The 12631-nt window shown below is 42.5% G+C and overlaps 1 protein-coding gene across 9 annotated transcripts in view; it reads left to right on the top strand.

Annotated features, from left to right (window-relative positions):
- sycp3 (synaptonemal complex protein 3) overlaps nt 1-12631 on the top strand; it is a 140877-nt gene that overhangs the window by 19145 nt on the left and 109101 nt on the right. For 5 of the 9 annotated variants that reach the window (XM_068056927.1, XM_068056928.1, XM_068056929.1 and 2 more), the window contains exon 2: nt 9777-9916. The exons of the other annotated variants lie outside the window; for them this stretch is intronic. In XM_068056927.1, coding sequence (XP_067913028.1) covers nt 9790-9916 — 127 coding nt within the window. In that variant the 5' untranslated portion in view covers nt 9777-9789. The remainder of the gene's footprint in view (nt 1-9776; nt 9917-12631) is intronic. 9 annotated transcript variants of the gene reach the window in all.

The following is a 12631-nucleotide window of genomic DNA, read 5'->3' as shown; positions in this document are numbered from 1 at the left end:
ATCGTCCTGTAGTCTAAGGCTTTCCTCCTCACTATTTATGACACCACCAATTCTCGTGTTGTCCGTGAATTTACTGATCATACCTCCTATATTCACATCTAAATCATTAATGTACACTACAAACAGTAAGAATCCCAGCACCGATCCCTGCAGTGCACCACTGGTCACAGGCTTCCAATTGCAAAAACAACCCTCAACCATTACCCTCTGCCTCCTGCCACTAAGCCAATTTTGAATCTAATTTGCCAACTTACCCTGGATCCCATGGGCTTTTACCTTCTTAACCAATCTCCCATGCGGGACCTTATCAAAAGCCTTACTGAAGTCCATATAGACTAGATCAACTGCTTTACCCTCATCTACACCTCGAGTCACCTCCTTGAAAAATTCAATCATATTTGTTAGACATGATCTCCCCCTGACAAAGCCATACTGACTATCCCTGATTAATCCCTGCCTCTCCAAGTGGAGATTAGTCCTGTCCCTCAGACTTTTTTCCAATAATTCCCCTACCACTGATGTTAGATTCAACGGCCTGTAATTACCTGGTTTATCCCTGCTACACTTCTTGAATAATGGTACTACATTCGCTGTCCTCCAGTCCTCTGGTACCTCTCCTGTGGCCAGAGAGGATCTCCTCCCTTGCCTCACATAGCAGCCCGGGATACATCTCATCTGGGCCTGGGGATTTATCCACCTTTAAGCCTGTAGATACAGCTAATACTTCCTCCTTTTCAATGCTAATTTGATCAAGTATATCACAATCCCCCTCCCTGATCTTTACACCTACATCGTCCTCCTCCATAGTGAACACAGGTAAAAAATAATTGTTCAAACCTTCATCTATGTCCTCTGGTTCGATACACAGATTGCCTCTTTGATCCCGAATAGGCCCCACTTTTTCCCTGGTTATCCTCTTGCCCCTAATATACTTATAAAACGCCTTGCACTGTGGACCTTGCGAACAGTGAGACCCTGGAAGGACGCAGTTCATCAGAGTAAGAGGAGGAGCAGGATGTAGAAGAAGAGGAGGAAGTGGAAGGAGAAAGTGCAGAACCCAGCTGCATAGGGAGGTGGCCAGGCCCGCCACAGGGCTTGAGAGTCTCAGCAGGATTCCATCAACATCAGGGATCATCCGATTCAGTCTCATTTCAACTGAGCCCCTCTGATCGAGGATGAACAGCACCAACAGGAACTCACTGAGTTGCCTGTCCTAACACTTCTATTGAAGAAGCAGCCTGGAACATGTAAACTCTTACTGCCCAGAGGTTTCACCGTCAATGTTGACTATCCCTTGCTCTCCTTCACCACTTCATACCTCTTTTATTAATGGCGGGATAAGAAAAGGAAGCTCACATGTCTGGCTTCAAGTGTCATTATTTACACGGTGCTCATAAAGGAAAACAGTGCACAGTTACAGGAAGAATACACCCCAGTGACCCACTCAGTGCTCTGTGCAGAGTGGTGGCCTCCATGCTTGGCCAATTCTATGCGGTGCTCCCCTTGTGGCCTTGGAGGAGGGGGAGTCAGCCTGCTCACTCATCTCTGCCTGCAGCTGAGATGTACATAGTGGTCTTCCTCATCGTGGAGATGACCGTGGAGACATCTGCAGAGACTGCTGTACTGGGATTATTGCAGGGCCAGCCTCCATCTTTGGGCTCTGCTGCACAGATGCTCCCTCAGTCAGAGGGGCCAAGGAGGCTGAAGATGTTGATGGCACCATGTGAGGGGCAGCACCCTCATCCTCCTCGGTGGCATCCTCAGCCCTTGGCTGGCGTTCCTGATGGCTGGAAGGGAGTATCAGCTGGGGTGCAACTGGCACCCCCTCCAGAGATCCTTACACCTTCAGCACCACTCACCAGTCCACACTACATGGTGTGGCATCCATCTGTGTATATCAGTTCATAGTTCGTGCGTGCACTCCAAGTACTGCCACATATGGCTCTCCATGAGCTGGCCACTCTCAGTGGCGGAGCTCATACGCTGTAAGTCCTGAGGCGTTGTGGCACACATGAGCTGAATGGACTCCTCCATTCTCTGCCCATGACCCCGCACTGCCTCAGGGAACTCTGACATGTGGGAACACCTGCTATTGATGCTGATGGTCTAGGTAGGGCCTCTTTTCCAGTGACTCCTGTGGCCCTGCGTCTGTGCCCAGATGAGCAGGGCTGTATCTGTCCTCCGTCCTCCGAGTGGGACTGTCCGCAGCTCCTGCACAGTCAAGGACCCATCAAGGTGAATTTAAAGTCCATGATATATTTCTCCATTGAATAACCATCTTTTCCAAAGTCTGACCATGCCTCATACGCATTCAATGGTCATCTTTCTTGTAAATTTCATCCAAGAATTCTGTCAGAAGATCCAACCCTTTGAGTTTCCAACTGACGAGCATCCAGTTCGCAAAACACTTCCAATTTTACTTTTGGTAGGAAGTGACAAAGCCAAGGCTATACCTTGTTTCCTCTTTGATAGAGATTTAACCTGTGTCCACATATTCACTTCATTCTTCCACTGGTCATGTGGTTCAGACTCAGTTGAACGAATCTGCAACTAACACATTCATCACTCCTTGTGACTAGTACAATTCATTCAGATTCATCAGCATCTTCCTATTCTGCCTCAGAATTCTCTGCACATGTGTTATTTCGAGGACTCTGTCCCTTGGTTAAGGGAATGGATTCACTTAGTAGTGACGATCAATGCAAGGTTAAGGAGTATAAAAGTACTACCAGCTTTAGGTTTGGTGATGACAACACATTGAAGTCACTGAAGCGAGTAGTAATTCTATGTAAAATAGCTGGAGTAAGCCATTTTATCAGTACTGATGTAGACTCTAGTGAGATATCTTCACTGTTGAGTAAGCCTTCAATGAAAAAGGCACAAATGAAACTTGATATGGAGCATGAGAAGGCAGTTGTTTTTGGAAAGTCAGTGAATTTGCAGTTTACCCAGTCAGGGCATTATTGTATACCCGTAACAAAACCTGATGTTTCTCGTCAGTGTTAGAACAGAATTAATGGCATCAGATGTTAAGAATCAGAGAGATAAAAAGCAAATTGTCTTAAAGTTACACAATTTGCTCACCCTTTAGGGCGGCACAGTGGCGCAGTGGTTAGCATAGCTGCAGGGACCCGGGTTCGATTCTGGGTACTGCCTGTGTGGAGTTTGCAAGTTCTCCCTGTGTATGCGTGGGTTTTCTCCGGGTGCTCCGGTTTCCTCCCACAAGCCAAAAGACTTGCAGGTTGGTAGGTAAATTGGCCATTATAAATTGTCACTAGTTTAAGTAGGTGGTAGGGAAATATAGGGACAGGTGGGGATGTTTGGTAGGAATATAGGATTAGTATAAATGGGTGGTTGATGGTCGGCACAGACTCGGTGGGCTGAAGGGCCTGTTTCAGTGCTGTATCTCTAATCTAATCTAATCTTCTTGTCAGAGATTAAAAAGAAATCTAACAAGTATTGGAGGACACCATCACGTCCCGTTGCCAGCCTTCCATTGACATGTAACTTTAATGAGGTAGTTGCCATGGATTTAAAGGTGTGGGATTAAGACAAGAATATTTTTGTTCTACATTTTATCGACCTAGCAATTAGATTTAGTCTTTCTACAATAATAAATAGCAAGGACAAAAGGGTGTTTATAGACAAAATTATGGTGAAATAGATAGGGACTGGACTTGGGGCATCAGCTAAGTTTCTGACTGATAATTGAAGGGAATTTGCAATGACAAGTTCAGACATATGTTTGAAAACATGAACATTATGGTTATGAATACTGTAGCTGAAAGTCCTTTCAGAAATGGGCTCTGTGAAAGGAATCACGCAGTGGTTGATGAAATGCTGCATAAAATCTTAGCTGACCAGCCAAACTGCAAGTTGACAGCTGCCTTGGCATGGGCGGTTCATGTGAAGAATTCGCTTCAGATGGTTGGAGGATATAGTTCCTATCAGTTGGTCTATGAACAGAATCCCAAATTGCCTTCTGTGCTGTGCAACAGTCCTCCTGCTCTAGAAGGTACTACAATTAGTTCAGTTTTTTCTGCACATTTGAATGCTTTACATGCAGGGCTGTCTATCAAGGCTGAGGTCTCTGGCATTGTTTAAGGCCATCAGAGGCGGGATTTAATTCAAGAGATTTAGTGTATTATAAAAGAGAGTGTTGGGGGAATGGAAGGGCCCTGGTAAGGTAATTGGTCGTGATGGCAAGACAGTAGTTATCAAGCATGGAATTCAAACTGTTAAGGCTCATTCCTTGCGATTGATGGGGATTGATTACAAAATCTCAGAATCTGAGCAGTTGATAGAGGGAAATGATGCACCTTGTACCTCAAATATTCATGTGTTTTATGATGAAGGTCCTGAAGAACAGAATGAGGTAGATCAAGGGTTGGATTGTAATGTGAGGGATCATGCCGCTCAGAAAGAGCTATCATATCCAAAGGACTATTGCCCTGAGTGGTAACTTGGGTGACATATATTCCAGAGAGGTCTGATAGATGGAGGGATGCAACAATTGTGGGATGTGCGGGAAAATCTACAGGCAAGTTTAAATATTGGTTAAATGTTCAAGATGATGGCCAAGAAGCAAGGTCCATTGACTGGCAGAATGGGGTGAAAGAGTGGAAGGTAAGAAAGTGCAGTGCAAGTTATAATAGTAGGTCTGGAAGTGACTGTTGCATAGGGAAGTGATCACATACTGGAGAAAGAGCCTCCAATGTGAGAGGGAGATCTTCTGGCAGTAGTCCCAAAAAACATCAAAGTGCTAATAGAGGCTGTATTTTGAGAAGATTCCACAATAAAACGAAGGCCAGAGAGCAGTCTTAAGAGTAGAACTAGAAGCAGAAGTCCTCATGACTGTGACGTTTTAGTGGCCATCAATAAACTTAAGGAAAAATTAAGAGAAGCAAAACATAAGAAATTAGAGAGTTGGAGAGAGTTTGGAGTTGATTCTGAGGTACCAGATAGGGGACAGCTAGCCTTGTCACATAGGTGGATTTGTACTAAAAAAGTCCTTCCCGATGGAACTTATAAGGCTAAAGTGAGGCTAGTTGCTCTTTGAAGAGCAACTGGGTGATACTGATGTTAGAGAGGACTCTCCTACAATTGGAAAAGTAATCTTGAAAATCTTTTTAGGTCTTTTGGCCACATATTCATGGGAGTGTAGATCCATTGACATAAAAGCCACATTTCTGCAGGGTGATCCTTTTCAGAGAGAAGTGTTTCTGAAACTACCCAAAGAGGCAGCAGATGCAGAAGGAAAACTATGGAAATTGAACAAATGTGTCGATGGCCTTAATGATGCTTCCAGTGTGTGGTATTTCTAGGTGAGATCTGTTTTGTTGAAAATTCGTTGTGCTCAACTAAAAGCAGTGCAATGTTTTATTGGTATCATAAAGGGAAACTTGCAGGCATCATCATGATGCATGTTGATTATTTCTTATGGGTTGATACTGTGGATTATGAGAAATATTTTATTAATACTATTAGGGCAGAATTTAAGATTGGGTGTCAGGCTTGTGGGGCCTTTAAATATATTGGTTTAGGTATTAAGCTGACTAAGTCTGAAATAACTTTAAATCTGCAATCCTATTTGGAGAGTGTTATTCCCATCTGAGTTAACCATGTTGGGTCATCACAGAAAGATGATATTTCTGAAGCAGAGACTGAGCAATTGTGGAGCGTGGTTGGTCATTTAAACTGGTTGTGCTCTCAGACTAGGCCTGATGCTAGTTTTGATGTGCTGGAGTTAAGCACTATGATGAAATATCCAAAAGTTGAGAATGTTTTAAGGGTAGATAAACATTAAAAAAACTAAATCTGGAGAAATGTATACTGAAGTTCCCATCCTTAGGTAACCCAAAGAACATGAAGCTAATAATTTTTAGTGATGCTTCGCATACTAATCTTGCTGATGGGTATTCGTGTGCAGCTGGTTTCATAATATTCGTGATGAGTGAAAATGGAGAATGTTATCTTTTAGCTTGGGAGGCTCAGAAAATAAAAAAGGTTGTTAAAAGCACTTTAGCTGCGGAAACACTGGGTCTTGTGGAGGCAGTGAATATGGGGTTCTATTTGTCAAATATTTTGGGTGAAATTCTGAACAAGGGACATACTGAAGATAGGATACCCATTGAATGTTATGTGGATAATTGTTCTTTGTGGATCAATATACACTCTACAAAAAGTGTGAGAGAGAAAAGACTATGTATTGACCATGCTGGCTTGAAACAAATGCTGGAGAAAAAGGAAATCTCCAAACTTAAATGGGTAGATGCAAGTCATCAGCTATCTGATTGTTTCACAAAAAGAAATGCTAGTTCAAAGAAATCGTTAGGAGTGCTAGAGGAGGGGCGTCTCACAATGTAATACTTTGTACCCAATATGGAATTTATTTTGAAATGTTCTTTGAGCATGTTAATAATTTGTACATAATATGGAATTTATTTTGAAATGTTCTTTGAGCGCGTTAATCCAAGTTGCATTATAAAAGAGAGAAGGGAATCTGTTAATTCTGTATCAGATTATATGCAGGTGGAGGGTGTTAATTGGGGTCTATCATGAGCACTTATAAGCAGATACTTACTGAGACTGGTGAAGGGTTTTGATTGAGGAGCTACATGTTTGTAATCCTTTTACTCTGTACAATAAATGTGAAACTGAGTAAAGATAGGCTCCAGAATTATCCTTCCATAATAAGCTTTCTGGAGTTTTAACACATGCACATGCATTTAGAGCAGGGGGTCACTGAACAGTGATCAAGGGCAGAAACCCTAGCCAGTTCCCTAAACCAAGAGGGTTGAGACCATTTCCGTGCTTCAGTTCCAGGTTATTTCAGCCAACTCAGTAGAGTTGGGGATTGAACTTGGGGTCTTCCTGGTTTATGTGACTTAGCTAGTCTGCATGTGTCTACCCCGGTCATCAGAGGAAAGCATTCTTCTGTATTTAATGTGTATCTTAGAGTGTGTTACAGCCCTATAGTGAGAAGTTTTATGCATTTGAGGTATGGGTAGGCTTGCCACTGCGGTCGTTACTTGGCACCATATGTAACTGCAAAAACCAATAGAATAAAGAATGCTGTTACAGATGTTATTTTCCTCCTAATATATTTACATAGAATTAAATAGAATGTACAGCATAGAAACAGGCCATTCAGACCAATAGGTCTATGCTGGTATTTATACTCCACACGATCCTCCTCCTACCCCTCTTTATCTAATACTATCAACATATCCTCTTTGTCCCTCTTGTTTATCCCTTAAGTGCATCTATGCTATTTGCCTCAACTATTCCCTGTGGTAGCAAATTTCACATTCTGACTACTCTCTGGTAAAGAATTTATTCCTTACTTTACTATTGGATTTATTAGTAACTCTTATATTTATGGCCCTTGGTTTTGGTCTCCTTAACATCTCTAAACATCTACATCTACCCGATCAAACATTCTCATTATCTTGACGATCTCTTCATCAGGTCACCCCTCAGCCGACTCTTTTTTCTAGAGAAAAGAGTCTCAACCTGTTCAATGTACGCTATTTAGACTCTTACTTTCAAAGCAGTATGCGGTCTCCTCATTGTTTCTACCATAATGTACCTCTTCACATTTATCTATATTGAAATTAGTTCACCAATCATATACCCATTCTTCAAGTTTATTAATGTCATCTTGTGTTTTGTTGCCGTCTTCATTAGTATGTCCCCAGTTTGATATTGTTTTCGCATTTTGAAATTGTACTTCAATCCCTCAATCCAAATCATTTGTGTAAATGGTGAACAGCAATGGTCCCAGCACTGATCCTTTGTTTATATAGCGTTTATATAGCACCCTCCTGTTTCAAAGAATGTCATATGCAAAAAGACTTTGCATTCAAAGTCATGAGGGGTCTGGACAGAATATTAAGGAGAAACTGTTCCTATTGGCAGAAGGGTCCAGAAGTATAGTACACTGTTTTAGGGTGATTGGCAAAAGAACCAGAGATGACATGAGAAAAATGTTTTTATGCAGCGAGTGCTTAGGACCTGGAATGCAGTGCCTGAAAGTGTGGTGGAGGCAGATTCAAGTGTGGCTTTCAAAAGAGAATTGGACAGTTACCTGAAGAGAAAGTATTTACAAGACCATGGGGAGAAGGCAGGGGAGTGAGACTGGGTGAGCAGGTCTTAGAGAGACGGCACGGACATGAACTTCAGTACTCTAACCATTCTGTGATTCAATGCAGTGACTGATTTGTAGGCAGGTTCACCAGACCAATCCCTGGGATGACAGGTTTGTCTTACGAGGAGATTGAAGAAACTGGATCTGCATTCTCTAGAGTTTTGAAGAATGAGGGGTGAACTCATTGAAAATTCTTACAGGACGTGACAGGGTGGATGTAGATAAGATGTTTCCCCTGGTTGGTGAGTCTAGAACCAGGGGACATGTCTCAGAATAAGGGATAGGCCATTTAAAGACTGAGATGAGAAGGAATTTCTTTACTCAGGGTGGTGAATCTTTGGAATTCTCTACCCCAGAGGGTTGTAGAAGTTCAGTCATTGAGCATGCTCAAGTCAGAAATTGATAGGTATCTGGATACTAATGACATAAAGGGATATGGGGATAGTGCGGGAAAGTGGCGTTGAGGTAGATGATCAGCCATGATCTAATTGAATGGTGGAGCAGGCTCGACGGACTGAATAGTTTTATCCTGCTTCTGTGTTCCTAAATATGACAGCCACGTTTTACTCAATAGGGTCCCACAAATATGGTGAATTATGAGTTAATCTGTTTTTGTGGAAGAAGGTTGACCAGGGCACTGGGAAAGAAGCCTTGCTTGTCTTCAACTAGGACATGGAGATCTTAATATCTTCGGGAACATGTAAACTGACCTCCGTTTAGCATCTCATCCAACGTACAGCAGCTCTGACCATACATTTTCACAGTAATGCACTGGAATGTTGCTTGATATTCAGAGTCTGGCTTGAACCTGGAATGTTTACATTCGGGTGAGAGTCAGCTAAGCCAAGGCGACCTGTTCAGGCTAACTAAGTTTTCAGCATCGAAGCTTCAGAAGTAGAATAGTTGATTAGCTGTGCTGAAATGGCCAGGAGGATTGTGTTCCCTACTTGGAGCTTTCAAATTCCTCTACACTCTCATGGAGAGCTGCCAGATGGAAGAGCTTTTCGTCTTCAATGGGGAAAGGAAAGTCTGGTAGGCAGATAGTGTCTGGCAGACATAATATTGATTACCATTGCCCTTGCTGATGAGGCTAAGATAAGGGAAAAGGGCAGCAGAAATGTGGATACCATATAAAGGTATAGTTTATTGATTTGGTATGAACCAAACTGAAACAGGAGATGGCCACCATTAAAAAGCTGTTTTTCTGTTGGTTTTAAGCATTTTAGAGGCGCTTTGTCAAAAGGTTCGAGTGAGAATTTCATTTGTAATTAATGAATTCTGGGATATTGAAAATGTCAGTATATGTGCTGTTTCCCTGTAAATCTCCTTGGGTCAGTCCACATGCATTTGTGGAAATTAAATGGCTGTTTATATTATGATTTGTTTGAGAATGCAGCCTATCTAGTGTATTACCATGAGTTGAATTCTGATACCTCAATTACTGTCTAAATTAGCTGAAGAATTTTAACTTAAAAATTAAGTAAAGCTAATGAACAATTAGCTGTCCATCATTATGAGTTGACTCTTGGAACTAATTTTGAAATGTGCCATTGATAATTTGGATTTTCTTTCACATCTGTTGTGGAAGTATCTTAAAAACATTTTGTACCTTTTAACTTGCTCTTAGGTTTGATTGAACTATGGCTAATAAAGGACGAAGAAATCCTATTAAAAACCAGAAAGAGAAAGTACCCTATGATTCACTGTATGAATTCAATGAAGACAATGAGAAAAAGTTGGGGAGCAGCTATGAGACTGAACAGCTAGGTAAAGCATAGTTAAGTTTTTGCTTAGAAATAGAAGTTTTAATTATTATTCATGCTTCATTTTGTTCCAACTGAGCTTCCCAGCAACATCCATCATTGCCTGTAGTGTATGAGTATGACTGTATGATAGTTTAGGCTTTCTCCCAACACCTCTGGTTTGAGTTTATAGCAAAAAGGAAGTTTCCATAAGCATACCATGTGTCCTATAATCAGCCTCTGCCCTTAAATGGTGCTGTGTGTGAAAGAGAGAACCCATGCTTAACAGTTGCCCTCTAATTAGAGATGAGGCCAAACTAAGGCCTGATCTGGTGGATCCAAGACATATTTTGAAGAAGAGGAGGAGATTTTGGAGTCCTGATCAATATTCTCCCTCAACCAACCACCAAAAACAGATAAACTGGCTATCCTGTCATTGTTTGAGAGGTATGCAAAATGACTGCTAGTTCCCTGACATGGAAGAGAAGAAGTTTGGAGGCTTTGATGGGGAGGGGCGGAGGACAGGGGAGGGATGTTGAAGGGGAATACAAGGGAGGATGAGGATAATGGAGAGAGGAAGTGCGAGGAGGTGGAGAGGGGTGAGTAAGGAGGACAGCAGGGAGGAAGAGGAAAGAGCAAGGAAAAGTTGAGATACAAGGGAGTATGGGTAAGGAGGAGGAGCTGAGGAGAAATGGGAGGAATGGTGAGGAAGAGCAGAGACTTTAATATGCAGGAGAGGGGCGATAGGGAGAAAAGGAAGAGAAAGGGGAAGAATAATGGAGGAGGAAAGAGAAATGTAAGAGGGCAGGAAAAGGGAAAGTGAATTTGGGAAGAAGTAGGGTATGGGAACAAGGAAGGCAGATAGGGGAGGGAGGGGGAGCGGGAAAAGTTTATGTGAAGGAAATGGTGGGGGTGTTGTGGAGAGGTGCGCGGTGTAGGAAGGGAGAGGAAGCTGGGGAAAGAGTTGGGAATTGGTGTAGAGGGGGGTGGGGAGAAGGGAGAGCAGCAGTTGTGGGGAGAAGACAACTGGGGAAGGGTAGGATTGGCAAGAGATGTGGGGAATGCAGAGGTTGTAGGGTGGCTCAAAGGCGGGGAGAAGGGAAAAAGGGAGAGAGGAGGTAAGAGACAGGGTAAGAATAGAAGGAAATGATTGAAAGAGGAAGGCAGAAGCAGGAGGGTACTCAGAGGGAGGGAAAGAGGAAGAGGATGGATGAGATCTTGATGCGAGGAGCCTCTGAGAATGGGTGTAATCATCTAAAACGATCATTGAGGGATGTGGATTCCTCTTTGGGTGGGGAGATGTGGTCAGGTGAAATGAGCAGAATCTGATTCCCATGGTGGGGGTAGGGATTGGGGCTATATTGCCCTATTGTGTAGGGTGGGTTTCAGTCAGGTAAAGTACACTCTGTGGGGTGGCTGATGCACAGCAGCGTCCTGGATAATATTTATCCCTAAGCCAACACCTGTAAATAGATTTTCTGGTCATGGTTTGTAGGAGCTTGCAAATTGGCTGCTGTGTTTCCTACATTACAACTGTATTTCATTTGCTGTGATGGGCTTTGAGATGATCTGAGGTTGTGAAAGATGCAGTGGAAATGCAAGTTCTTTGGTTTTCCTTTCCTCTTAACTCCGAAAGTCTAGAGCAGGGGTTGGCACCTGCATCTTAATGTCTCATTTGCGCTCCCAACTTTTATCGGCCGATTCTCATTTTCATGAAAACTTCTAGAAATAGTATGTCAAGAGAATGTCAACTCAGAGAACTAGATGGTAATACAGTTTTCATGTGGGAAGCAAAGGTTAATAATTGTGATAAAGTTCACAGTTAAAAAACGATTTTTTAAATGGAAAACGGCATCGTGGATCCAAGGCAGCCAGTTAGAGGCCCAAGGCCCAGGCTGCTCCCAGGTGCCAGCCTGTCAGCCCTCCCTCTGCAGACCTTGCCCCTGCCCTCAGCATCGTCCCCAGGGCTGAGCACAGTGTTCCCTGACTCGAGGCCGCCGCCATCATTTTCATCCTGATACCCAGGCAACAGTGCTTAATGTCGGCGTGACGCATGCATGCTGTTTCTCTGTGCTGTACGAGACGACGTCTGTGCGCAATTGTGTATGACGTGGTGGTGTATGATGTGATGGGAGGCAGCTGCCAGGAGTGAGAGAGATCTGTCAATCAAAGGAGCCACTGTCACGCCATTTTTAGAATTTCTTTTAAATGTAAACTCTAATATTTTGAAATATAAACAAAATGACCTATGAAAGGAAAAAGTGTAAATGCAATAATCTCAAATAAAAATGCACAAAAAGGAAAAGTCTGCAAATACAACAGTCTGAAATAAAAAATAGAAATGTAAACCTGACATAAGACAGCTGTAGGATCCTCCTGCCATTTATTGAGGCCAATGATCTTCCTGACCTGGGGTATAAAATGAGCAAAATGCTTGCGTATAACCTCTTTTAACACACAGTGTCCTGGATATATGGAATGGACTACCAAGAGAGGCAGTGGTCCTGATGGTATCAGCAAATTTGAAAGAGTTGTCTAAGTTCCTAGTAGCAGGAATAGGTGGCACCTTGGGTATGGCAGCCTAGGGTCTTACGGACAAATTTAAAATAAGCATAGTTTTATTTATTGCAAAATCTATTATAAAAACACAAAAGAAAAGCATTCTATCAGTTTTGTAAGAACATTTGTTATTGATTATTTTATTCTGAGTAGAAAATTATCGCTTTGCTAATTTTAATCT

Source organism: Heterodontus francisci, chromosome 25, assembly GCF_036365525.1.
Source record: "Heterodontus francisci isolate sHetFra1 chromosome 25, sHetFra1.hap1, whole genome shotgun sequence".
Classification (NCBI taxonomy): Eukaryota; Metazoa; Chordata; class Chondrichthyes; order Heterodontiformes; family Heterodontidae; genus Heterodontus; species Heterodontus francisci.
This window is presented reverse-complemented; position numbering and strand designations above follow the sequence as displayed.